This window comes from Patella vulgata, chromosome 7 (genome assembly GCF_932274485.2).
Source record: "Patella vulgata chromosome 7, xgPatVulg1.2, whole genome shotgun sequence".
Lineage (NCBI taxonomy): Eukaryota > Metazoa > Mollusca > Gastropoda > Patellidae > Patella > Patella vulgata.
Window position 1 is genome coordinate 22,128,811 of NC_065885.2, and position 26,677 is coordinate 22,155,487.

Consider the following 26,677-nt stretch of genomic DNA (forward strand, 5'->3'; position numbering starts at 1 on the left):
AGACCTTTCTAAATGCAGATAGGTTTAATTGTTGTTCAGTTACCAGCATGACTTCTTGTGGGCTGAAATTCCCAACTTTGTGTCAGGTGGGATTGAAACCATGCCACTTGACTCAATGACAGACAAGGCTTAATATATTTTATGATTTATGAATCAACAAAATAGTTTGGTTATATCCTACGATTATATCTGCCATGCAAAAGGAAAATTTTCAGCCTATTCTTTAATTTGCCACTGTGCACACCAAAGTGTACAACTGTTTTCTGTACCATCCAAATTACTAAGCACACTTCTTTCCCTTATCAGCTCCATAGACAGGTCTTCAAATATCTTGAAGGTGGTTTTGACATTCATTAGATATTGAAATAATAATAATAAAGCATTATATAAACCATTATGGTTGCTTTAAGCACTTTAATTACAATGTACCTTAATGAAAGATTAATAAAAATTAACAGTGTCACCTAAATTTACATTAATGAAACATTCAATGATATACATGTAATGATAAGTATACAAAATGTCTTGGGATATCTCTAACAGGTTCTGTCAAAAGTGGGTATTAAAAAGGAAATGCATAATCTAATCAGTAACACTAACTCCAGAATATCAACATTCATATTAAAATTAAGAATTACCACAAAAATAAATTTGATCTTTAAGAAAGCTTCATCAATCTGTAACGGTAAATATATCAAGATTTGCTTAATTTTGTGATATGTATATTAAAAATATCACTATTTGTCAAAATGAAATTAAATAAACTTGATATACTCATTTTGGGTGCGTTATGCACATCCTGGGTTTACATTACCGAAAAATATTTCAAGGATAAGATTCTTTTTATGTCTGTGTTTTTTATCCTAAAACCTAATTTCCATATGATTATTTCAGACAAATCTTCCTTTTCATCATTGCTAAATGTATTTTGAAAAAAAATTGCAAAATTTGAATTTAATTAGCACTGTCTAGCTGCATAAGCATTTATACAAGCAAAAAGGTCACCAAACTCCTCGAATGAATGAATTAATAATGATACATGGATTTACTAATGGCCAATACAATTACATTGTAACATGATATCTTGAAGAAATAGAGAAACATATAATACACAAATTCCTGGTGATTACAGGAATCAAACCACAAACGTTTCAACAGGGATTGATACATGTACATCCTTTGTTAAGGAATCAGAGTCTTCTTCGTTTATGATTCAAAGCAATCTAATTCGTGAAGGTTGTGAAAACGTAAATAAACACAAAATAAGTTACATCAATTAGATTATATTTAGAAAGGTATAAAGTACTACAACATAAATTAATGGGGACTACAAGAATTCAATACAAAGATTGTAAGAGGTATGATCTGGCTTGAATTTTTCCCTGAGAGAGTATCAATCCCCGAGTTTACCACACTGTTCAACATTACTATAGTAACTTAATTGTGGATGTGGGGAAAATTCAAAGACTTGACGCAATTTGGTCCAAATATGAAATTAAAATGATATGGAAACGAGGATTAAATCACAATAATTAAAAACACAACACAGTTTATATGGAAATACAATCACTGGTTTATAAGTATAGCACGACGTTTCGACAAGTATTCTCTTATCGTTAAGAGAATACTTGTCGAAACTTCGTGCTATACTTATAAACCAGTGATTGTATTTCCATATAAACTGTGTTGTGTTTTTAATGTGTTCAATCGCTAAATGCCACTCAAGGATCACAATAATTAAATGGATGATTTCATTGATTTGTATTATGATGAATTAATGAGTGCACCGGGTGGGGTCAAATTATTTGAATTGCTTTGTGGAGAAATAATTCTTTGCACATAGTAAATTAAAACCCAACCTTATCAAAACAAAACAGTTATCTTCTTCATATGTAAATCAGCTGCCTCGTTTGATTGGCTTATTAAATTTAAGTTAGACCATCACAATAAGCTACCAAGTTATCTTAATGAAAATTAAATGTTGTACACACATAAAATCTAACCGTGTTCATAAATCCAACATTCTAAAATATTCTCTAATACTCAAATATATACAGAAGAAAAGGCACAAATAACTAGAGACAAGTAGAAAACGATGAAAATTGATGAATATTAATGACATTAAGTCAATTATAGCAGTAATGGTATGTTAAAAGGAAATATATTTACTGTCTTTTGGTCTTAGTGTAGATTCTGTCCAAAGATTTATTCATGATTTGTTCGATGTAAAAGACAAAGTTACTGTACTCTTAAAGATGGGTTCCCGCCTACAAACTGGGTGATTTAATGGTATATATGGACTAAAAACATTCAAACTAATTAATTTGTCATAATTTTGCTTCAAATCCTTCTCAAACATTGTAATTGCGAAGGAATGTCCTGCTATAAAAATTCGATCTAACCTGGTCAACTGACTTACCTCTCTTGGCAGTCAGAGGAGAATTTATTGCATACATAAGACGATGTTGTCTTTAATTGCTTACTATTTATTACAAATATCGAATCCTAATTAAATTCTCGGATTATCCACAACCCGCGTCTTTTTCTGTCATTTTTATCTCAGAAAGTGTTGTACGTCTAACTCTTCATAAAGTTTATCAACTTGTACATCAAGCGCTCAATGTTCGCGTGTGAACTACTTTCCATATATACCAAAATTACCATACTTTTATTGGAAATAACCACCCGATAAATACTTTTCTTGGAACCCATCTTTAAATATTTTCTTCATAATACCATTAATTAAATCAGTGAATTTCTCACTGTCAATTATGCAGAATGAAATTGTTCCATGACTCAATTGGAACAAGACATATTACAAAACAAACTGTCACTCAAATATCTAAAAGTAACCAGCATCAGAAGTAAGTTTTATGTTAACTACTTTGTGCGTTACCAACTTTTTATTTCTGCCTCTTGACAAGAGACAAAAGCTGACAGTTAAAAATCAAACATGTTTTTGTATTCTACATAATTCTATCTACCTGTATTGATGTAAATATAATTATTGCTTACCCAACCTGTCAATTGTCACATTTTGAGACAGTTAAATTAAGATCTATCAAAAACTTGTGAAACTGACTTGCAATTTAAAAATTCTGTCTATATACCGGTACTCAACTCATGCATTGTTACAGTTTTATTATCAACATCTACCGTAAACGTTTTTATTTTACTGACAACGGCAATCTCTCATAAAGTTGTCAATAAAACAAAATCTGATTAATACATGTATTTGTGTAATGTACATCCCTGAAATAAAAATATGATTTCAGCAAATTCTAACTAAGACAAGTGATAATGTTTATTTTGATTATGGTGTGAATATAGGTAATTTCTCCAATCTCTCTTTCTCTTCATCTGAATCAGCTCGTGCCAAAATCAAGGAGAATGCATAGCCCAGAGAAATATTGTGTATGTAGACGCCGTCTAATGGTTTAGCCTCTTGAGGTGTTGTTGATGATCGAGCTTTACTGTCTCCATATCCCTAAAATTCAACATAAAAGAATTAATAAACTAATTTATGTATACATATGGTTCTATGCTTTGTTGGCTTATGTGTCAGGTAGAAATTGAATCAGGTATTGTCAGTCCTAAGAATGGTGACTAGATCTATGCCATGATCTAACAAGTTACACATGAAATTCTGGTGTTTAGTCGATTGCCACTGTTTAATCGTGCATCCTCCATTTTGTTATCACTATTTGATGTTTATTGAAGGAAGGCAATATGTTGTCTACACTATGTTTATGATGTTATTACAAAAATGATAGTAGTTCTTGTATTTTCGGGGGCACTTGAAATATACACCATACAAGAAGTAATCAAAACTAGTAAGGTTACTAAATAAAACCATCATTACCAATTCTCCCATGGTCGGACTCGGTCCCCAGCTTATAACACTCTCATCTGCTACTACCATAATACTTCGGAAACTACAAAACATATTAACAATAATATATCCATTTATTTAGGGTCAAATCCTCAAAACGTACTCATCATGTGATCTTTATTTAATAATAAACAAAAAAGTCTACATCTTACATTACAACCCACTGTCATATCCAGCAATAGAAACATTTATTTTACTTACCCTCCGCTCACATTACGAACTTTCCATCCTGTCAAATCATGAACTAATTTAGGATACATAGCAGCTTCTCCTGAAGTTTTATTCTGGCCCCATAAATATAAAGCACCTGAAATGTGTGGAACAAAGAAATAAAATTTTGTCCAGACTAACAGTTGGTCTCAAGACTCATGGGGGGAAAATCTGTTATACTGAAATTGGTGTGGGTGACCAAATTAAATATGAAAACAATTTTCAACTCACCAACTTCACTGATGGCTAAAGTAAACTGTGAACCTGCAAACACTTGACCTGCACCACGATTTGGGCCATCGAAAAACTTAAGTAGTCTTGGTACCATTTCATCTTTTGGACCTGCATGCCCTAATCTACCATATCCTCCAAATCCCCATGTATATGCACGACTCTTTGAATCTCTGACTATCTGCAATGAAATATCAATATTCATAGCATTGTTCCACCCAGTACCCTTATGCTAGCAACAGATAAAAATCTCAGATATTTTCAGCACACATGCCAATAAGTCAGTAAAACCAACAATTTCGATACACAATAAATGGTGAAGCCTCAGCCTTTTCTCCACATTTTAGCAAAAATAATCTACTTAACAATCGTGACTTTATGATTATCATATCCACATTCTTTTTAACTCTCTGAGATGGCATCGTTCTTCCGAATAATGAATTTCACCATAATGATAATGGGGTTGAATAAAGTCATGAGCCTCATGATGAGTTATTAGACCCAGTGTCATCATTAAATCGATAAGATGATAAAGGTGGGAATTATTAGAACTGTTCTGGTATATTACGTTAAGATTATCTAGACATTTAAGAAGTTTTTAACAAGGGCAATGTAATATGTATAGTTGTGTGTTCACTTGGCATGCACGTAAAAGATCCACTGGCAGTTGGTATTCGATATAAGAGGTCGTAGCGCCTTTGTCTGGGCAAAATTTCTCTCATAGCACACATACAGTATGATGAGTGCTCGTTTTCATAAACCCAGTAAGAACGAACTGAACAGTAGGGTGTTCAAACCCCATTTCAGTTTTTTGAAACCAAGGACTAAGTGGAGTTACTCCCCCTGCACATGAAAATGGTAGAAATGACAGGATCAAGGCAGGTTACAAGCTCTATGGCAATCTGAACTTCATTAAGACAGAAAGAAAAAAATCCTTTCAAGGATTTGTGCGAAATTCTGGTACAGTACTGAGAGTATTGACATATTAATAGATGACCACTATTTCACATTACATCAACTGACATGATTTTAGAATCTGTACCGACTGTGTACTACATTGAAATCTAGAAAGACATTGTAGTAGTGTGCTATGAGGAAAATTTTGTCCTGACAGATGTGCTACAGCCTACTCTTATAACATCAAATTCCAACTGCCATGGGTTCTTTTTACTTGTACATCAATGCACACGTGACTTTGATTTTTTATCCATCTGAATGATTATACGTTGTTACTTGCCAGGCCCTCAATTTATATTGTAATGAAACTTACTGTGTGATTACATCCACAAGCTATATCACGTACTACTACATCTGTTACAGGTAAAACATGGCCTTCTCTACTCTTCTCAATAAAAACATTCACTTTCCTTGGTACTAACTCACAACGGAACGATAACTTATTACTCGTCACAAAATATTTACCATCAGAATTATGACCTGAAAACAATTATCTACATTGTAATGTATGTTTTATTTTTCATTGTACAAAAATAATGATAAACAGTACATATTCCAGGATTCAAAGAAACACAATCCTTATTCCATTTCAAGAGTTTCATCACTCTCACTTAATTGGAAGCAACTCACCATCGATCTCAATCGAGGCATTCACCAAATACACACCTACACCAAGTTTGAAAAGTTAAGCTCAATTAGGAGCAGAGTTATTGTGTCCCAAAAAGTGTGACGGACAGACATACAGGCTGATGGACCCATTTTAATATTCCCCTGCATTCCTCGAAAAAATGGGGGCCAATTAAAGATGCAGTATGTAAGAATTTGCGCTGACACTAGTACTTCTCCCTATAGTAGTGAAAAATAGATTATGAGCTGAGTTATAGCCGTTTAAAGAACAGTGTAGTCTCGATTGTCATTGCTACTGCTGTTACGGTAATAAACAGCCTTTCGATTATCCATTTTATAATTAAACTATTGACTGGCAAATCATGTTTCAATCCGCTGAAAATCAAAACCATCCAATTTATAACTTACATAAAATCTGATGCCAAAAGAAAGATCTGCATTAGCCAGATTCAGCTCTTACATAATGCATCTTTAAGATTTGAATACAAGATGCTAGTGTATACTTACCTAACTGACCATATTCGGGACAACCAAATGAAAATAAGTTACCGCGTATATCGGATATCATACTGAAATCTCCCCCACATGCTACTTTACGTATAGCTGGACCTTTACAATGTACCTGTAAAACACAACAAATTCATAAATTAGAGGGAGAGAATTGGGTGCAACACAATACATAGGATAATCAATAGTAAATTCCTAATACTGATAGTTTGCTTATCCAAATTAAACTCAATGTCAAAATTGTTGTTATTGTGTTATTAAACACATCCAAATATTGTAGAAAACAGAATTATTATTACTATATATTTATACGTCTAAGACAAATAAAAATGGCAGTGGGAAATCAATAGCAACAGACTGAATGTTTAAAGGGCCATAATGGCATAACCTGCGTTAGGATTGATCAATTTAAATAATTTTTGGCCCAATAACCCTTTAGTACTTTTGGTTTGCGTATGGTCTTAAATAAACATTAATTCTGGCATCTTGGGGCTTAAAATAGTAAAAAAAAAAAAAAAAAACATGTAATTACATTTGGATTTAGCAAAAATACTATTACAAATGTCAAATTTTGAAGATGCATAATGTAAGAGCTAAATTTGCCTATTGCAGGTCTTTATTTTGGCTTCAAATGTTATATAAACTATTATATAGACATTCATAAAACACAACAAGTCTAGATTAAACCCTCTAGAAGATTGGATGGCCGAGATTTAAACTGATTAAAAGATGGTCGACATTTAATGATTTAATTTAAAATCTGTGAATCCCAGATAAGTCTCAAATAACAAGTACCATTTATACGATAAACAATTTATGCCACATCTTGTCAAAACTATGATAACTTCACTCCGAATAATGTAATTTGAATGAAATTCTCACTATTTTCATTTGGCATCATCTATATTTAAGTAAAGGTCAGATCTTTATCTAAATCTTACATAATGCATCTTTAAGTATAAAACAGGATATTATATTTATTTTTCTTTATTTCTAAAAATAAATCTACAATAGATAGCATCTCGATAATCAGTCGTTGATTGGTTTATTTTCTGAAAATATGAGTTTTAATATAGTAGACAAAAAAATAAATAAAAAAAAAAACCCCCAAAAAACCCTAACAAATATTACCTTTGATGGTAAAGTTACAGTTGGATTTTGATGTCCTAAACCAAGCTGACCAAATTTATTTTCCCCACAACTAAACACCTTTCCTTTATCTGAAATATAAACAAAAGTATATATAATTAAATAAAAAGTATAGAAAACCCTACCAAAAAGTCATGTATTTTTAAACTGTTCTAATCTCTCCTCATTGTAATTTTACATGTAGCCTACATTTTGTATGTCTGGTAGCCTCTGAAAACATGGACATAGACAAACAATGACATAGATATTTCACTAAAAGGTGGTAGAGGGAATTACATGAAAAAGCTAGACTAAATCTAATCCAAAAAAAGATTGAGTGTTTAAAAACTTTAAATTGATAATGCTTATACACTGTAGATTATAAGTTAGTTTTAATATTTCAATGCCACTGAAATACTGGTACATATTAATTATAATTAATAAGACCTTAAAATTTTTAGATTTTAAATCAGTATAGCTTATACAGTGTAGAATATAAGTTAGTTTTAATATTTCAATGCATAACAAAGAACTACTGGTACATATTAATTTTATGAACTTACAAAATGATTCTCGATATTTCATATCTTAAAATTATTATTATACCATACCTGTTAAAAACAGTGTGTGATTTTTACCGCAAGCTGCATCTATTATATTAAATGGGTCTAAAAATTCAACTTTAGTTGGTAAATCTCTACGTTCAGTGTCACCATGTCCTAGTTGTCCTTTTTCATTTCGTCCTAAAATAGAAGAAACATATCACTATAAAATACACGTCCTTTTTCCAGTGATACAGGTTCAAATTAACTTGCTGATCAGTCTTGGCACAAATTCCTTGAGGTCTTATTTCTGCATCTGATGACTTCAATAAAGATCAATGATTATTGTAACTTAACAGATCACTTGTATACACTACTGTACTGAGCCCTCGCCACCCGAGTCAATTTAGCAAACATTTCAGACGTGCAGAATTATGGCATCTTACAACCTTACTTCCATCTTGATCTCCCCTTGGCCCATGATTATAGTTATTATTAGCTGTATGATCGAGACTAAAACCATAAAATTATGTGTATGTTGCACTGGTAATACAATTATATGTATGTTGCAGTGGTAATAAAATTATGTTATGTTGCACTGGTAATACAATTATATGTATGTTGCAGTGGTAATAAAATTATGTTATGTTGCAGTGGTAATAAAATTATGTGTATGTTGCAGTGGTAATACAATTATGTGTATGTTGCAGTGGTAATAAAAATATGTGTATGCTGCAACACTGGTAATAAAAATGTACGTAGAACAAAAATACAAACCCCATGACAGAACTTTTCCTTCATTTGTTATAACAATACAATGGCAGGCTGTAGGACCGGTAACAACAGATCGTATCTTCACACCTGTTAATCCTTTAACACGATGGGGACCCCATAAATTAGGACCGCCACGATTCTTAACTAAATAGAAGAAAACACATATTAATCAATAACTTTTAAAACATTAAATTCTCATAAACTGACTCAAAACTGAGTAAACTTTATAACAAAGAAATCTTCCTGGGTTCAACCTGGACATTGGAGAAACTTCCTCAGGATCTTCCAACCAACACAAACCAAGTCATTTTGGGACTAACATAAAAATACACGACACAATTCTATTTTTCGTAAAAAAACAATAAAGGCTTCTCTACCTCATGGACAATAACAAATGTCCATAAATTTTAAGTCAATCGAACGATTAACTTTATCCTCTTGAATGTTCAATCAAAGGGAATGGTGGACAATAAAAAAGGGCAGGGGGTAGCGATAATATATGACTACTTTTAACTATAACTGTGGATGCATATAAAATAATTCACCTCCTGCTGGAACTTTACTACGACCAATTAAATCCCAATTGGTACCACCACAAATCACAAGTTCTCCAGTTGAAAGGGGAGCATCTAATGTCTGAAAATAATTTACAAACATTCAGTCAGAAAGTTCTTTTCTATTCATTTATACAAAAGATCACAGGTAACACAAACTAAAGAAAGTAAATAGCCCTAACAGTTTATAAGGGGTGCCAGATAACTCGTCCACAAGCAAAGTCCTCCACAACCACTGCTTACTTCGTCCACAAGGTATTGGTTATGTCGTCCACAACTAATACTTGACTTTAATTGTATGGAATAAATTTAAAGTTTTACTCGTTGATTGTTTATAATTGTTTTATTTAGCCAATAATCAACTGGCCTGGTTGACCAATCACGATCGAGATTAGTTCACAATGTTTTTGTAATAAAATAAACCTCTATTGTTTGTTGATTGACGTTATGGTTTTAGATTAGTTCATCTATGTTTTGTAATAAAGTATAGTATACTCTTATGAAATTTGTGTATACATGTATATATACATCTATTACCTTCATTAGTTCTTACTGATTTATATCATTAAGTTTTAATTGAAATGTGCTATTTGACTATTTACTATGGCTAGTGTGAGCTGTTTGTGCTAAGGCATTTCGTCCCCAACAAGAGGCATTACAATGCGATGGTTGTGACTGCTGCAAACACTGTATTTGCAATTCTGCCATGCGTCGGGAGGCGTATCGCCAGATTGTTCAAGGGGGTGAAGTTCCATTGTCAGGAATGCCCAATTGGACTCCTTCCTCCACTGGTGATCTAGAAGGTGATGTGGAAGTGAGAGGGGAAAAAGGTTGAGGGTGATGTGGAGAATGAGATGGATGAGAGAGAGAGAAATGGGGTTTAACGTCCACTCGACACTGACTAGGTCATTTCGGGACTAACATGGTTTAATTTTATTTCAATAATTTTACCTAATACTTCATTTATTACAAGATGAATCTAAAACTGCAGAACTGCAACACCGACTAGTAGTAACAGACGAATTTGATGTGCAGACAGAGGAAGAAGTTTGACACTATTGTTGAAAAAATATTTAAAATCTGGGAATTATACGAACTGGGAGAAAAAAGTATGTCGGGACAATTAAAAGAGGTTTGTTGTTTAGTGGCTGTGTAGTGACTTTTTGGGGAATTTTGTTGTTTGTTAATGACATTGTTTTTTAATTTGTTATTTATTACTGAAATTGTTATTGAATTTGTTAGTTATTAATGAAATTTGTTATTGATTACTTATTGAATAAAGGGATTTATTTTGTTGTTTGTTATTCATGAACGTGACTGCTCTAGCTTGGCGATAGTCTGCCAATTGCCCTAAAGTAAATTATACTCACATCAAACTATGAAAACCATGTGGGTATGATGATAAAGCACCACTCAGTACAGAATGCCCTCTGTGTTCCAAACATTGAACAATGTTGTGTGGACTACTTAACCAAGTATTTCTATATCCCATAATTAAACAAGATCATGTGGACAAGTCAATCAATGCTTTGTGGATGACTAACCAACGAGTTTTGATATTTGTGGACAACTTAACTAAACTTTTTGTGTGGACGATTTTGCTTGTGGATGAGTTAACTGGCATTCTTAATAAGTATGATCAGAAAGAATAAATTTAATTAAAACTGAAAATAAACCGGTGTGATAAATTAAACAAGAGTCATTGAGAAATGTTGCAGTGGCAATCATTTGATAGATGTATAATATGAGAAGAAATTAGGATTAATTCTGTAATCTTAAGATAGGTTGCCAGGAAAAAAGAAACATACACCCACAGCAGGTAAATCGCCCGAGCGGTCAACAAGGGTTGTCGCATATTTATTCTTTTCATACAGATCAGTTTGTAATTTTCGGCATTTGAGAACTGAAATAAGAGCCTTAACTCTAGAAGTAATTTACAGAAATCTTTTGTTTTACTAATTTAAATAATGCCTATAAATTTTATACAGATCGGTCGGATGATAACTTCTGTCGTTAACGACGTTCAACAAAGTGAAATCAGGGCCCTAACTCTAGAATTAAAACAGAAATTGTTGAAATTAAATTAGGCTTCTTCATCTCAGTAATGTAAACAACATATATCAATTTTAAACCAATCAGTAAATGTAGTCTGTAGAGTGTTCACAAGAAATTGTGGACGGACGTACAGACAGACGGCAATATACAACCACATTCCCATGTGGGTATATAAAAAGTCATTACGCATGTATATGATAAAAAAATATAAGTTTTAAAAAGTGATTTGAAATAGTTTTTATCTGTTCTAAAATTCAAACGTGAAAGAATTAGTTAGGCCTTAAATAGCTCTTTTTCTACTATAATACACAATTCATATCTCATGGATGATCTGGTGTGATTTCCATTTTCTCGTTTGCTGAAAAAAAATAGTTTACATGTAGTTATCTTTTATAAAATTGGCCAACAGTCTCAGCATATTGGTGCCAAGCATGGCACAGCAATTAAGTAAATCTACCCCATTTCATGTGTTTATTTTATTTCAATTTTATTTGGTAGGTCTGGCAATCAATCAATGACAATTTCCACGAACCTTTCAATCTATATTAGTTTAGATCTAGATTATTTATTTTATTCTTTTTTGGTTTTTAATAATTAGCATTAAGAATCATCAAAAAGCAAGTTGCTGTAGAATGAGGACAAAAATAATATCAATTATTTTAAAAACTAGATCTAATAAATCATAAATGGGCCATATCAAATTCTTTGTCACTATATTTTAACAGTCTTTGTCTTACGTTACATTCCCTACTTTTTTCTGTTGGTTATTTTTTAGAAATCAATCTAGTTAGGACTCCTAAGAAAAGAAGCCAGATCATTAGTCTGAGTAATAAATGGGATTATAATATACACAGAAGACTGCTGTTCAAAATGATGTTCTGATTACTGTAGTTGGGAATTGGTCTATTCATAAAATTGTGAAATTATTTTCACTCACAATATCAACAGTTTCTTCTTCTCCGATATCATCATTGTTTTCAGCCTGTCCGTTTCCCCCGAAGTTGCCTTCACCGTCTAAGTCAGAATCGTCGGAATCGCCGGTGGTTTTGTTCTTCTTTCGTTTTTTAGATTGTGATTTAGCTTCTCCACCGTTCGCACGTTTCTTGGGGGGCATTTTCTTTTCTTAATTCGTTAATCAAAATCTTAACAATTACCGCGAACTCCAGTACCTCTGTGACCGTACTCTCATTTATTCCCGCTGTTTCCCGCCATCATGACGAGATTTCACGACAAGCTGGGCTATATTCGGGCGTGTTTGCTATGTTTTTCGCAATGATGGTTTTTCGTCTCAAACCCTAGTCCAGACCAACCTGTATGTCCGGGCGTCCTAGCATTTACACACGTAATTTGTCATAGAAATATATACTTCTATGTATTTTGTCGTATGAGTGTATTCCCTTTAAAATATACAACCTCTTGTCCGGGCGTCCAAGCATTTACACACGTATTTGTCATAACTTCTATGTATTTTGTCGTATGAGTGTAGCCTATTCCCTTTTATAGGCCTATATACTGCCTCTTGGAAATGAAAGTAAACCATTCTCTGTTACCTTGAGGTAAACACGATTCTTCTTCGTTTTCTTCTTCTTCTGTGCTTGTGTTTATCCAGTGTTAACTATTTCCCTGTCAAAATTTTGATTACCGTATCAAAATTTTTATTTTTTTTTCTGAAATCGCCTCAATTTTGGATATGATAAGATCTTTCATTGTCTTTAACTTTTTGCAATACTTTTGTGGTAGGACCGTTTTTGTCAATTTTCAATCATTCATAATTTGTTCAATTTTTTTTATGAAATCATTTAAATGACGGATATGATGTGCAGGATATGCATATTTATAAAAATATCTTCCGTTTTCTATAAGTTTTTGCTAATGACAAAAAAAGGAACATGCGTATAAAGATGCCGAGACACAAGATTGTTAGGAAAGTACAAACCAGGGCCCCGTTTCTCGAAATCTTAACTAAAGATAAAATCCAAATTTTAGTAGATACTTCAATTTTGATTAGCTTAGCACTAAAATCAATCTAATATTATCCAATCAAATTACTATAATTTGGATTTTATATTAGTTAAAATTTTGTGAAACAGGCCCCAGAAAACGATAGTGAAATTCCCCGACGAATGCACGTGGCGGTGGATTGGACGAAGATTGTACCCGCACCAAATTTCAAGCATTATACATCATTGAGAACTCCATGAAACCCGGACAAAAGTAATTTCAGACCGTAATCGATGTAAAACTACCACATTAAACTCTACTGAAGGAAAGCACTAAAAAGAACAATGAACAAATAAGCCCATATGGTTTGTGGAAATATCAAAAATGACTCACCGCGCTTCTGAATAGCTGTCTTCTTTTGCTATTATTTAGTAGGCCTATGTTCCTAGATTAGCCTGTAGATTTCTAACTAATAAACATTTGAGGCGGATTAGATACAAAGTGGAACCAATGATTGAAATAACCCATTTGCATTAGCCCAATGCAGAAAAGTAGGACGTTAAACCCGATTTAATTTCAAAGCAATCTCACATGATAAAATGAGTATGGGAAGCTTATTCAAGACATACAATTTTCTGAACTCATCGCGTTTACGGTGTTACAAGCATTTTTGATCGAAAAAGAGTCGTTTCGATAGAGGTCGAGAATTATAATTGGACAGTGCAATGGATAAATCACACACTCCACAAAAGGAAAACCGGGAGACAGAGTTCGAAATGCACCTCATCCACGTTGTATGTCAGGTACGCATATTGCTTGACTCAGACATACCATGGAATTTACAAACATCAATCTAAAAGGTATTTGCGCATGGAGCAAATAATATTGGTCAATAATGTGACTTTTCTCCTCAAAAATCAACTCCATACAGAGGGTGTAAAATCATTTGTGCAAATGGCCTTTTACTTTTGTTTATATTTATTTTAATGAGTTTAAAGGCTCAATACCACTCTTGTTGTAACTGAATAATATGTCCCAATCTTTATTCTGGTCAACAAATTGTACTAATGTAGACTATTTCAATCAATTGATGATACAAATTTTATCTTAACACACCTTATTTAAAAATTTTGAAAAATTCAACATAATGGTTTGAAACGTCTAACGTAAACCTTTTCAAATGAAACTTCGATTTAAAAATATTTTCGAACCCTCTGGACAAGTAAAATAGGATGTAATGGATAATTTACACAACAGGTAGGACACTTAAACATCTAGTACTTAGATAGAGATATTATTTATTTTCTGGAGCTTTCAAGCCAGCAAGAGTGTTATTGTCCCTTTAAGTATGTGTATATCTCGAATTTTGGAATATATATTCTTCCAAAAAAGTAGTGGACATTCAGAAACTATACAAAACGGCGGAAATGCACTGCTGCTATTATTAGAGGTAACCCGTGTATGTTAATAACAGGCCAATTGCCTACACATGAACATAAACAGTACATATGGGCGGCTTAACTGACGGCCACATTCACTCGCAAAGAGATACACCGTCCAAAGTGGAAATGGACGTTTTTGATTTTTGTCTTAATAATGAGTAATTACTCCACCAATCCTCAGACATTCAGCAATTCGTCGTGGCATGCTCCTAATCAACCGTCCAATCACGATTTGTTGTCGGTTGAACACGTCTCTCGATCACATTAAACGTAACACACTAAAGCAAAGATACGCTAAACAGTAAATCGTATGCAAGAACCGATAGGAAAGCAAACATGGATAGATAAAACAGCACGCGGCAGTTTTCATCAAACCTTCCTTGAAGTGTCAAATTTGACAATGAACCCATTCCACGTGATTGCCGCTATTGCTTGTCGCATATGCAGCTCAGTGGTTCTGTTGGGGCGATAAATTCTTCATCTGTGAACATACTCTCAAAGCATGTCAAATGTCCATGACTATTTATCATATAGCAACCTGCATATTTGCATTTCAATATCCCCTACTTTTTTGAAGAGTATTTATGAACTAGATTATTGGACGAATTCTACCGCCTTCGTCAATTTAAGATCTCTACATACAGGAGAATCATGACATTAAAACGCACAATATTATTTTTTTAAAATTAAAGTTCGTTTTCTGTATCTGCCGAACCAGTAACCTTAGGCTTTTGTTTCCAGGAACAACTTGTTACTGCAAAACGGTCGCGTGTCAATCCATATGAACGCCTGTACAGTGTAAAGGAACATTTCAGTAAGAAAGTAAGACCTTGCTTACCTCGCCAGAGTCAGTACTATATGCGGCACATGTTAAACGACTTGACAGAATCCAATGGAATCTAAATATAGGGTAACGTTTAGCAGTTAAAAGTTGCCCAGTAAAATTGACTGGGGGCCGACAAGGATTCAATAGGGCGGTTCGTGAACGTACAGAGCGAGTGTAATGAGACCTACATTCAGAGTTTAACTACTGATTACTAACCCCGTGTGGGATGATACATTTGAACGAAATAATGCTTAACTTCTCAATTCCGACCTAGTTTTGTTAAAAAAAAAACTTGTTTATCTGTAGTGTAGTTATTCCCCTTGGATCGAAATATATTACTCAAAGCCATTAAAAACGCAATGTCTAATTCATGAAATATTTCTGGTAAACGTTTTCTTGGGCTTTGTGGCACATAGGTGAAAGTTGTGATGGCTCTCTTTTTGTGGACTTCTGGGTTTGAACCCAATATCAGTTCTCGGTAATGAACTTTGTTCGTCCAAACGCAACACTTGTCTTGTTTCACGATTCTAAGCAGTCACACGTTTTGCACGTGAATTCCCTGCACTCTGGGCCTTCAAATACAGATCAAAATTTCAACATTCATCACTTCGAAAAAATGCCACGCCTTTCACAAGAAAACAGGAACAGAGCTATTGATATGCTGGATCAGGGGGCTTCATAGGTTGCCGTCACCAGACACTTTGATGTCCACCCATCGACCATTGCACAAGATCGCCACACCCGACTACAGCATCTGTGCAACAGGTTCCAGTCAGCTTCTGCTACTGCCAGGGGAACTGTTGGAACACGGCAACCAGTCCGAAGGCGCCTGGCTGCTCTTGGGTTACGCTGCCATCGACCTTACCAAGGCCAAATCCCTTTGCATCGTTATCGACTTGCCCGACAGCAATGCGCCGCAAATCTGGGGTATCTGCACAACACACCATGGCGAAATGTCATCTTCTTTGATGAATCCCGATTCAACCCCAGTTTTCCTGATGAACGTCACCGTATCTACCGACGTCGACGTCGACATGAACGCTTTGCCCGTAACCCGATCGAACACCTTTGGGATTTTAAGCAGTCCCATGTCACACGTTTTCCACCTGCATTCCCTGCACTCTGGCACTATAAATACAGATCAAAATTTCAACATTCATCACCTCAGCTGACCCCTGCTTTGTTTCATGGTTCTCTGACGTTTCGGTTCTGTGTGAGAAATTATCCACAGATGCTTGTTATCTCGATTTTGTCAATTGTTATGTACATTTGATAAAAGTTGTTGCAGTAAATAAACTTAGAATTTGGCATTGCGTTTTTAATGGCTTTGAGTATATATGTGTGACACCATACGATACAATTAGATTGACTGTAATTTTTTGTGCAGTGGGAGACGAGCTTCTGTTCGGGATATATAGAAATATACATGTACATAACTTAATATTGTTGGTTTTCCTAGTCGATTTACCATCATCTTTGAATTCATTCGTTGTTGTATGACCATGGTATTATATACCTTTATTTTAATGTCATATTCCAAACTACATGAGTATGGCAGGTACTGTTGACTTTGGTATACCTATTCCTTACATAACACACCAGTTTACACACATTGGTTTGTTTTTTATTTTTTAAAAATAGTTTATTTACAAATAAAACAAATGTGCTGGTAAATATATTATCAAGTGAATTTATAATACACATCAAGGGCAACATATTATTATACATGTACAATGATATCAAATTATTTAAATATATGCAGGGGCGGATGCAGAGGGGGGGGGGTGCTCAGCTACATAAAATAAATTGTAAAACAACACTATTTATCACAAAATGTAGCGTGCTTTATCATCAGATGGTGGGATGGGATGGGCATTCAAAGGCAAGATGATGATATAGACACGAGTGATATCACAATTAATGCTTTGCATCAATGAAATTGGATCACAATGTTATCTTATTAAGTCATTATAAAATTGACGTCAAACAGTTCAGTGTATGTACGTATGCTTACGTAATTTGGAGACGATGATGGCATCTGCATTGTCAAATGTCCTGAGCAGGAATCTGACAAACCCGCCCCTGCAAAATTTTCTGGATTCGCCGATTATATGATCATACGCATCATAATATACACAATTCGAAAAATACACAATAAATTATCTAAGAGTCTATATAAACATAATACGTATCATAATTAGTAATTATACTTTAAGGAGCTAAACTTGTATTAATAACTCAATATATTCCATTATGTTAGAAATTAAAAACACGAATTAGACTTCTATAACCTAATATCCTATATTTAACACATAAACATTTTATAATCAGTACAGGAGTCGTGTATTCTATGACTTCGAATTTGGCTAATGGTTTGGATTGTTCGTACTTGGTTTTATTTTAGTTCAAGATCAGCGCTTTAATACACTATCCTGTCTGGGACTACGGATTGTACAACACCTTTATCTTGTGTGCAACAGGCGGTGTTCAGACGGCCCTTCCTTGATACAGTCTAGAATGAAAGAAGACATGTCTATGTGTATACTTTGGTACATAATTAAGCACAGAAGAAAGTTTGCTACTCGTCTTTAAGGGTCATTAATGCAAAAAGATACGCCCACATTTTGCAAGGGTAGGTTAGAGAACAAGCTAAAAATAAAAGAGCAATTTTTCGTACAATCATGGGCCATAATCCAGGAGGTTATGGTCTGAAATGCGCGAATATCAAAATGGACGGAGATCTTTGTGATATAAGGATATATTTTAAGTTTCATCAAAATCGAATAAAAATTGTGACTTCTATAGGGTCGCTATTTGTTACAAGGAGCGGCCATTTTGTCAGGCAGTTTCGGTCCGATTTTCACAAAATTTGAACTCAATTGTCATTTGAGTGTAACGGTGATACATTTAAACGTTTTTTAAAATAGGATAAAAATTGTGACCTCTAGAGGATCTCCAAGCTAATAAAAATAGCGACTTTTCGTACAATCCGGTGCCATAATTCAGGAAGTTAGTTCCGATATACGCAAATATCAAACGGAACCAAGATCTTTGTGATATAAATATGCATTCAATTTTCATCAAAAGTTTCGATCCGATACATTCCAATATCGAAAGGAATCGAGATCCTTTGGAAATAAACCTATATTTCAAGTTTCGTCAAAATCGGATAAGAATTGTGACCTGTAGAGTGTCCATAAACAAATTGTGAACGGACAGAGGGACGGACGTCCGAAAGGACAGGGGTGACGACAATATACGTCAACATCAAAATGTGGGCGTATAAAAAGTCAATCGTTATAATAGTCAAAATGAAGAGCCCAATGCACGAATTCGGCTGAATAAACCAAAAGCAAATTGACCTACAATATGGAAGCGGTATCAGGTGTTCCGAAAGGGGTAAGCATTGTCTTGTGTGGCTACAAACAAAGTAAGACTCGCTTTCTGGTCCCGGTATTGAGTTCTTAAAAATAAGCAAAGGGTTGCTAGGCCTGCATTATTTTGAAGGACAGTTCTTTCATCTAATGGTAATTCTATCCAAACAAGGCCTCTAGTTTTGTGCCCCGGTTGTGAGAAATATACTCACTTTCTGAAGGATGGCGTATCGTGCATGGGGAAGGGTATACTATCTTTTTCGAAACACTTGATACTATTTTTAAGTTGGCTCATCTGCGAGGAAGATGTTGCGTGGCAAGTTTATCTTGGCATTTAGTTTTGCGAGGCAGTAATGCTACACTGTCTATAAGATGGGTAAATTAATAGACGCTTTACCTGTAAATAGGCCAACGCATAACGTAGCTGTTGTAGTCGCCTTTTTGCCAACCATAATTTACAGCTTTAATATACTGTAATGTCCACAGTTTATGGTGATGTTCTTGGAATATTCATAACACAGTCCAGTTATATGCAATTGATTACACAGAACACACACGGTTCAAGGGTTGCGGTTTCTCTGGTCCGCAAGAATATTCCTAACACAGTCCAGTTATATGCGATTGATTACACAGAACACACACGGTTCAAGGGTTGCGGTTTCTCTGGGTCCTGTTTTACGAAATTTTAACTAAAGATAAAATCCAAATTTTAGTAGATACTTCGATTTTGATTGGCTAAGCACTGAAATCAATCTAATATTATCCAATCAAATTACTAAAATTTGGATTTTAACTTAGTTAAAATTTCGTGAAACAGGCCCCTGGTCCATAAGTCTCTTCCGTTTCCAATAAACTAATGATTTGTGACAAACGTGTAAAATGGCACCCGAATACGATTTCACCACCAGATTGATCGCAAAAAAGAGAAATCATATTTGAATTTATATTGACTGGATTATCATGTCCCATCTTTGTGTAATAGCTCAGTACGTCTATTTTGATGTACAGGTATTTAATATTTTGGCTTCCACGTAAAACACACCCATGCGCACTATAGTTTCATTCATTTCAGGCAACATAGAACTACAATGTATCTCGTCGAATTATAAACTTCTTAAAGAAACAGCAAAAATAGAATACGCTGTACTATGGGGGACATTTTGGCCAAACAGTGGTGTTTCCCCGGGTCCGCCTTTTTCCAATTCCAACTTTCAGGGTCTCCTTTTGCGTTCACATCTATCCATGAGCAAAATCGGGTTCGAACACGAGATCTCCAGGCTATCGGCCCTTTTTCATACTGGATAGACAGCCGTGTCTTCCACAAAGGATTTTGGCCCTTACCATTCTCGGATTGTCAGGAACTGTTGTATGCAGAATCGAATTACTGTACATTTTGAACACTATTGTTAAGTGCCTCCATTTCTACTTGACATATAGATCCGTCTTCACCACCGAAACTTTTCGATTTTTTGTTTCTACCTTGTCTTGTACAGTAAAAAACAACTCCACATATCATTATGGATAATACAATACATACAAAAATTACATACAGTATTTCTGAAATTTGAAAAAATTAAATATTCTTAAATTTGAGATTTCATAGTAGCTTCCCCACCTACCTACCCTTTCCGATTTCCCGAGAAATGAATGTCAACCGGTATTCCGCCCCCTCCCCACCTCACATTTTTTAAAATAAACGGGTTGGCAACTGCTAGATTTTATATTAAAGATTTCAATGAGGTTTTCAACCATACTATTACGCATTCTTTACAAATTTCAAGATTAATCACACAAAATTGTTTTATTGACGTTGGCATTTATGCACCAGTGGACAAAAAAATGTGACATTGGTCATTATATTATCAACGCTTTGGAGGTTAAGTATTCCGAATGCAAAAACAATCAGTATTACTATAAACACTTACTTATTTGGGATGAAGCCTCATTCTTATTTGATATGTTTTTACATATGGCGTCGTTGGTAGAATTACAAGGTTGGATCTCTGTTGAGCAATTTGAACATGGTAAACAATTAAGATTCGCAGTGTTATCTCTATACATTCCTTCAGGACATCCTGGAAATACATATGATGTAGATGTGGAAGGGGTAGAAGAGGTCGACGGTTTTGGTATACAGCCCAAATCGGGTACATCATAAAGATTGTCACGACAAACGCACACAGTATCACTCATCGTTGTACAGTCTGTAATTTTATCTTGATTTAATTCACATGTTTTACAATCTTTGCAAGATATAGCTCTATCCAAGTACATTGAAAATGTCCCACGTGAACATCTTTTACACTGGGCTTTAGTGAAATTTCTTATACAATCCTTGAATACGAACTCTCCCGCAGGACACTTTCCACACCACTTTCCATCCGCATAATAAAAACCTAAAACAAATAAATTGTTACATCGGTAATAAACTATCCATAAGAAAAAAAAAATATTTATAAACTTAAACTTTTCAACACTAGCATTAGCTTATAATCTGTTTGCCATTGATTACAAATTGTAATTCCGCTCTAACTCTGGAACTACAAATCTGACGCTCAATTTATTACTTTTTATATTTATATTATTTTAATCTGCATTTTAAAAACAATCCACCCACTGTAAACGTTACCTTCTAATTTGGCCATTATTAGACGCCGATAGTGTAAGAGATACCTTCTTTGTGGTTACAGAATTTTAAAGAAAATTCGTCTGATTTAATGGGAAAATTAATAGAAATACAACATGTGATATTATTATAAGAGCAGTTTTAGAACGAAAGCTAAATTTTATATGGGAATTGGTTTTACGCGAAATAAATTAAACTTACCGTTTTCATCTTCTTTAAATTGACCGTTTTCATCTTCTTCTAATTTCTGAAATAACCATATTGATAGTAAGTATAACTGACAATTAAAAGCATAATTTACATTTTGTTTTGGTATATAAACCAGCGGTTGCCAGGCAAGATACATTTTGCAAGAGATGGATAGAGAACATGCTAAATAAAACACGATTTTTCATACAATCAGGGGCCATAATCAGAGAATTTATGGTCTGAAATGTGCGAATATAGAAAGGGACTGAGATCTTTGGGATATAAAGATGTATTTTAAGTTTCATCAAAATCGGAAAAAAAATTTGACATATAAATGGTCCACATGCTTCGTATTACATACTTAATTGTAGGGGGTTGGGTGGCCGAATGGCGAATGGTTAGCACATGCGCGCTGTATCATAAGGTCTGCCATTTCCTTCGAGTAGGGTCGCCTGTTCAACCCCGTGGGTTTTCTCCGGGTCCTCCCACTACTAAAGACCTCTAAAATTGAACCATGTGTTAGTCCCGAAATAACCTAGTTTGTGTCGAGTGGACGTTAAACCCAATTTCTCTCTCTCACACACATACTTGTACTGTACAAGTATGTAATACGAAGGTTGTTGACCCTTTAGAGTTCACAATGTACACAACTTGTGTACAGAGAGCGGCCATTTTGTCGGGTAGTTTCGTTTCAATTTTTCTCAAATTAACCCAACCTTCATTATGGTGGAACAGTTATATATTTAAACGATTTTTAAAATCTGATAAAAAAAAGTTATGTCGTACAATCAGGGGCCATAATCCAGGGAGTTATGATCTGATATGTGCAAATATCCAAAAGAACTAAGACGTTTGAAATATAAACATATTTTAAGTTTCATCAAAATCGGACAAACATTGTGACCTCTAGCTGGCAGTTACGATCCGGTTTTTACGAAATTCGAACCCAGGGTGTTACGACGATATATTTAAACAATTTTTAAAATCGGATAAAAATTGTGACCTCTGGAGGTCAACAAGCTTAATTCGCAATCTTTCGTACAAATTTGTGGCTATAATCCAGGAAGTTAAGGTCCGTTATGCGCGAATATCGAAAGAAACCGAGATCTTTGGGATATAAACACATGTTTTAAGTTTCATCAATATCAGATAAAACAAGCTAAAAACATAATTTTTCGTACAATCAGGGGCCATAATCCATGAAGTTACGATCCGATACATGCCAATATCGAAAGGAAACGCGATCTTTGGGAGATAAACCTAAATTTCAAGTTTCATCAAAATCGGATAAAAATTGTGACCTATAGAGTGCCCACAAGCAAACTGACACGAGGCGACACGTCCACATAAAAATGTGGCCGTATAAAAATGAAGCTGTGGGATTTGAAAACAATGACATGTGAAAATGTAAGAATCCCAGCACAGAGATTTAGAAAATAAAGGGTTATTCTTTTAGCCACAATCCTTATGCGAGGCGCGTGTCCAACGGCCCGGGCCCTCTACTGCCTGTGCAGAGCATTTTCCTCCTACGTCCACCTAAAAAGTGTCGAACAAACATTGCCGCCGCTCTCGCCTCATTTCTCAATTCACAGGCTTCACGTCAAACTCATTTGAACAAATCTGAACAGGTCCCACCTATTCCTCACGAATACAACGGTGTATGATAATTACCAGTAGTAGCCACCAGTGTGAGTTATTTTACATGAAGACACCACACAGCATAACTTTGCCATGATTCCTTGTTATACTATGATGTTGACGACAAGCTATCAACTTCCTATCCCATAAAATCAATCTGCACTACGGATGAAACAATTTCCTCGTCCTTATGATATCTTAAAGGGGGTTATATATAACTTCTTTGAATTAGTTTTAAATAAAGTATTGAAATGGGGTTTAATGTCCTATACTGTTCTGCATCGGCTTGGCTAATGAAGATTGGCTTACGCCATACGGTGAGGGATATTTGGCCCGATCAGCGGATACCTACTTTTATTTCAAATTCCATCTGTAAAGGGCTCTTTCACGTGCACGCCAATGTATACGCGGGACCTCGATTTTTCGTTCTTTTCGAACGACTATACGGTGTCCCTCTCCAGTCCTCCAATGAGAAGAGGGAACCACTGCGGAAAATCCCGATGAAATTTCACGACCAACACCGGATCGAACACAGAACCTTTCTGGTTCCGGACCAACGTCTTACTCACTGAAGTATCTCAACTTCCGATAAAGTATTCAATCAGTTTGATTAGTTGTGAGTTGTGACTAAACTATGCGATTCATATTTTGTTACGAGAGATTAATCGTAAGTCGGCTAGTTTTAGTTTGGTTTATGAATTATTTTGTCTTCGACAGTTGAACACACACGCGGCTATATCCAGACACTGTCTTTGTCTATAGACCTAACATTATCAACGAAAATTGAATGTCATATCAAAAAAAAAATCAACATACAAAATACAATGAAATCAACATTTTTTAAAACCAAAATTAAAGATGTCTAATATTCTTACCATCAAATTACAGGATGGCAATAAACAAATAACCAATAGGACTGTAAGCGCCACACCTGAAAGATAATATGTTATAATAATACCACTATCAACAAAGAAGCATAAAAATAATATTATATTACACGCTTCAAAAGTTTTTTGGGGGAAATTACCAATAATGGGAAATAAATTCGGACGATGATGAGTTACCACGCATGACATGACCTTCGCGAACATCCAGGCCCCTATTGTATCTATACACGGGATTGCTACAGCTGACCTTTTTGCATAACAAGGGCGTAACAAGGATGGGTCCAACCAAATATTTTCAACTTGGTTGCATAAACCTAACCAGCAATGTCTTTTCAAAACGCAATTACCAGCTTTAGGCCGAGCATTTTTTTTTTTTTTTTTATAGTTCATGTATTCATAAATGAAATAGAAATCTATAAATATTTTACAAAAACTTGTTCAAACGTTATCAGTCTTGTTCATTTAACGTTTCATTAGCTATTATTGATTTCACGTCACCGTCTTTTTTATTTATTGTTCAAACGTTATCAGTCTTGTTCATTTAACGTTTCATTAGCTATTATTGATTTCACGTCACCGCCTTTTTTATTTATTGTTCCAACGTTATCAGTCTTGTTCATTTAACGTTTCATTAGCTATTATTGATTTCACGTCACCGTCTTTTTTATATATGAGTTTATAAAAAAACATAAACAATTCATAAATCTATTCTATAACATGTGAGACCATTCCTCGTATGATCTTGTATGTACGGATTTGCATAAAAGGCGGTATTGCGTGTGTATGTAAATAGCTATATGTCATCATTATCACATGTCCATGTATCGTCTAGAACATTCCTTTTATCAGATAATGTCAGTGAAAAACCGAGGTCCCGTGTACACATTGGCGTCCACGTAAAAGATCCCTTGACAGTTGAAATTCGATATAAGAGTAAGCCGCATTGCCGCTGTCCGGGCAAAATTTCCCCCGTAGCACGCTGTATGTCGTATGCCCGTCTTCATTAGCCCAGTTCAGAGCAGAACAGTTGGACGTTAAACACCATTTCATTTCATTTCATTTAATCAGATAAACGGTATCACCTTTAATGATAAAATACACTGATGTATTTTGTTTTATAATAATTATTGGATACGGATATATGACTGTATAATTGATGTTTTTATTATAGAATTATTAATCTTAACTTACTTTGTACATGATGCAGGTTCACCATCTTGTAAGACTTTGTTGACCTATAAATTAATGCTGGCATGATAATCGTTTTAAACTATGTCAATCAACAAATCAAATTAAGAAAAAAATTAGAACCTTCTCACTTGAACTAAACACTAAAACTGTCTTCCTCGTGACTTTGCATACATTTTTATATGCGCTCTGACGTCACTAGATCTTGAATGAATATTATTTAACTGCGCATATAAAAGCCTCAAAAGGCCCATCCTTATTCTTAACTGGTTTGAGTGAGTTTGCGGTGATCATAATAATAACTTGTATTTGCTTCAACTAGTAGTAGTTCAAAAAATGCGTGATCTACATTTTTTTGACTCAATCCACGTTACTATGTATTCAAAATTGGTTATTTAAAGATACTCTAGGTCATTTCGGGACTAACATACGGTTGAATTTTATTTGAATAATTCGCTTGCGCGTAGGGGTCTTTAGCAGTGGGAGGAAACCGGAGGACCCGGAGGAAACCCATGAGGCTGGACAGGCGACGCTACTCCTTGTCACGGGGAATCGACACCACTCCAGTTGACTCAATGATAGACCTTATGATACAGCGCGCACGTGCTAACCATTCGGCCATCCAACCCCCCAAATTATTTAAGAGATGGTTCGATCCCTGCATTGGCCGAGAAAGTTCATCTGGATTTTCCGACGTGGTTTCCCCTTTTCAGTGGTGCAGAACTGAGGGCCTGACAAGGACAGCTGTCTAGTCCTTCGGATGAGACGAAAAACCGAGGTCCCGTGTATACATTGGAATGCACGTAAAAGATACCTTGGCATTTGGAATTCGATATAAGAGTAGGCAATAGTGCCGCTGCCCAGGCAAAATTCCCCTCATAGCGCACTGTGTATGCCTGTCTTCATTAGCCCAGTATAGTAGCAGAACAGTAGGACGTTAAACCCCATTTCATTTCATTTCATGACCCATTACGAATATGGAAGGCAAGTTCATGCCAGAGATTTTGTGTCTGAAAGAAGAAGACTTTTTGCCATTTGTCAGCCGATTGTTTTTTACTGTTGGCTGCCAGTTGCCAATCGTAGATTTCT

At 34.8% G+C, this 26,677-nt stretch overlaps 1 protein-coding gene and 1 long non-coding RNA gene across 3 annotated transcripts; both read right to left on the reverse strand.

The window, feature by feature from the left end:
* Positions 1–400: 400 nt before the first annotated feature.
* Positions 401–12,679, reverse strand: LOC126828171 (protein RCC2). Its single transcript, XM_050557780.2, has 11 exons — positions 12,415–12,679; positions 9,414–9,504; positions 8,872–9,012; positions 8,164–8,295; positions 7,556–7,644; positions 6,425–6,539; positions 5,604–5,770; positions 4,334–4,514; positions 4,094–4,199; positions 3,863–3,935; positions 401–3,487 (listed from the first exon to the last, which is right to left on the reverse strand). The coding sequence occupies exons 1-11, from the start codon at positions 12,589–12,591 to the stop codon at positions 3,314–3,316; spliced, it is 1,446 nt and encodes a 481-aa protein (XP_050413737.1). The 5' UTR covers positions 12,592–12,679; the 3' UTR covers positions 401–3,313.
* A 4,623-nt stretch (positions 12,680–17,302) lies between these two features.
* Positions 17,303–25,733, reverse strand: LOC126828181 (uncharacterized). 2 transcript variants are annotated; one of them, XR_008788876.1, is made up of 6 exons: positions 25,592–25,733; positions 24,389–24,444; positions 21,888–21,933; positions 20,986–21,456; positions 19,458–20,617; positions 17,303–18,198 (listed from the first exon to the last, which is right to left on the reverse strand). It is a non-coding gene; the product is annotated as an uncharacterized LOC126828181 (long non-coding RNA). The 2 variants fall into 2 exon arrangements; XR_007682931.2 differs by having other exon boundaries at positions 17,303–20,617.
* Between the last annotated feature and the right edge of the window lie 944 nt (positions 25,734–26,677).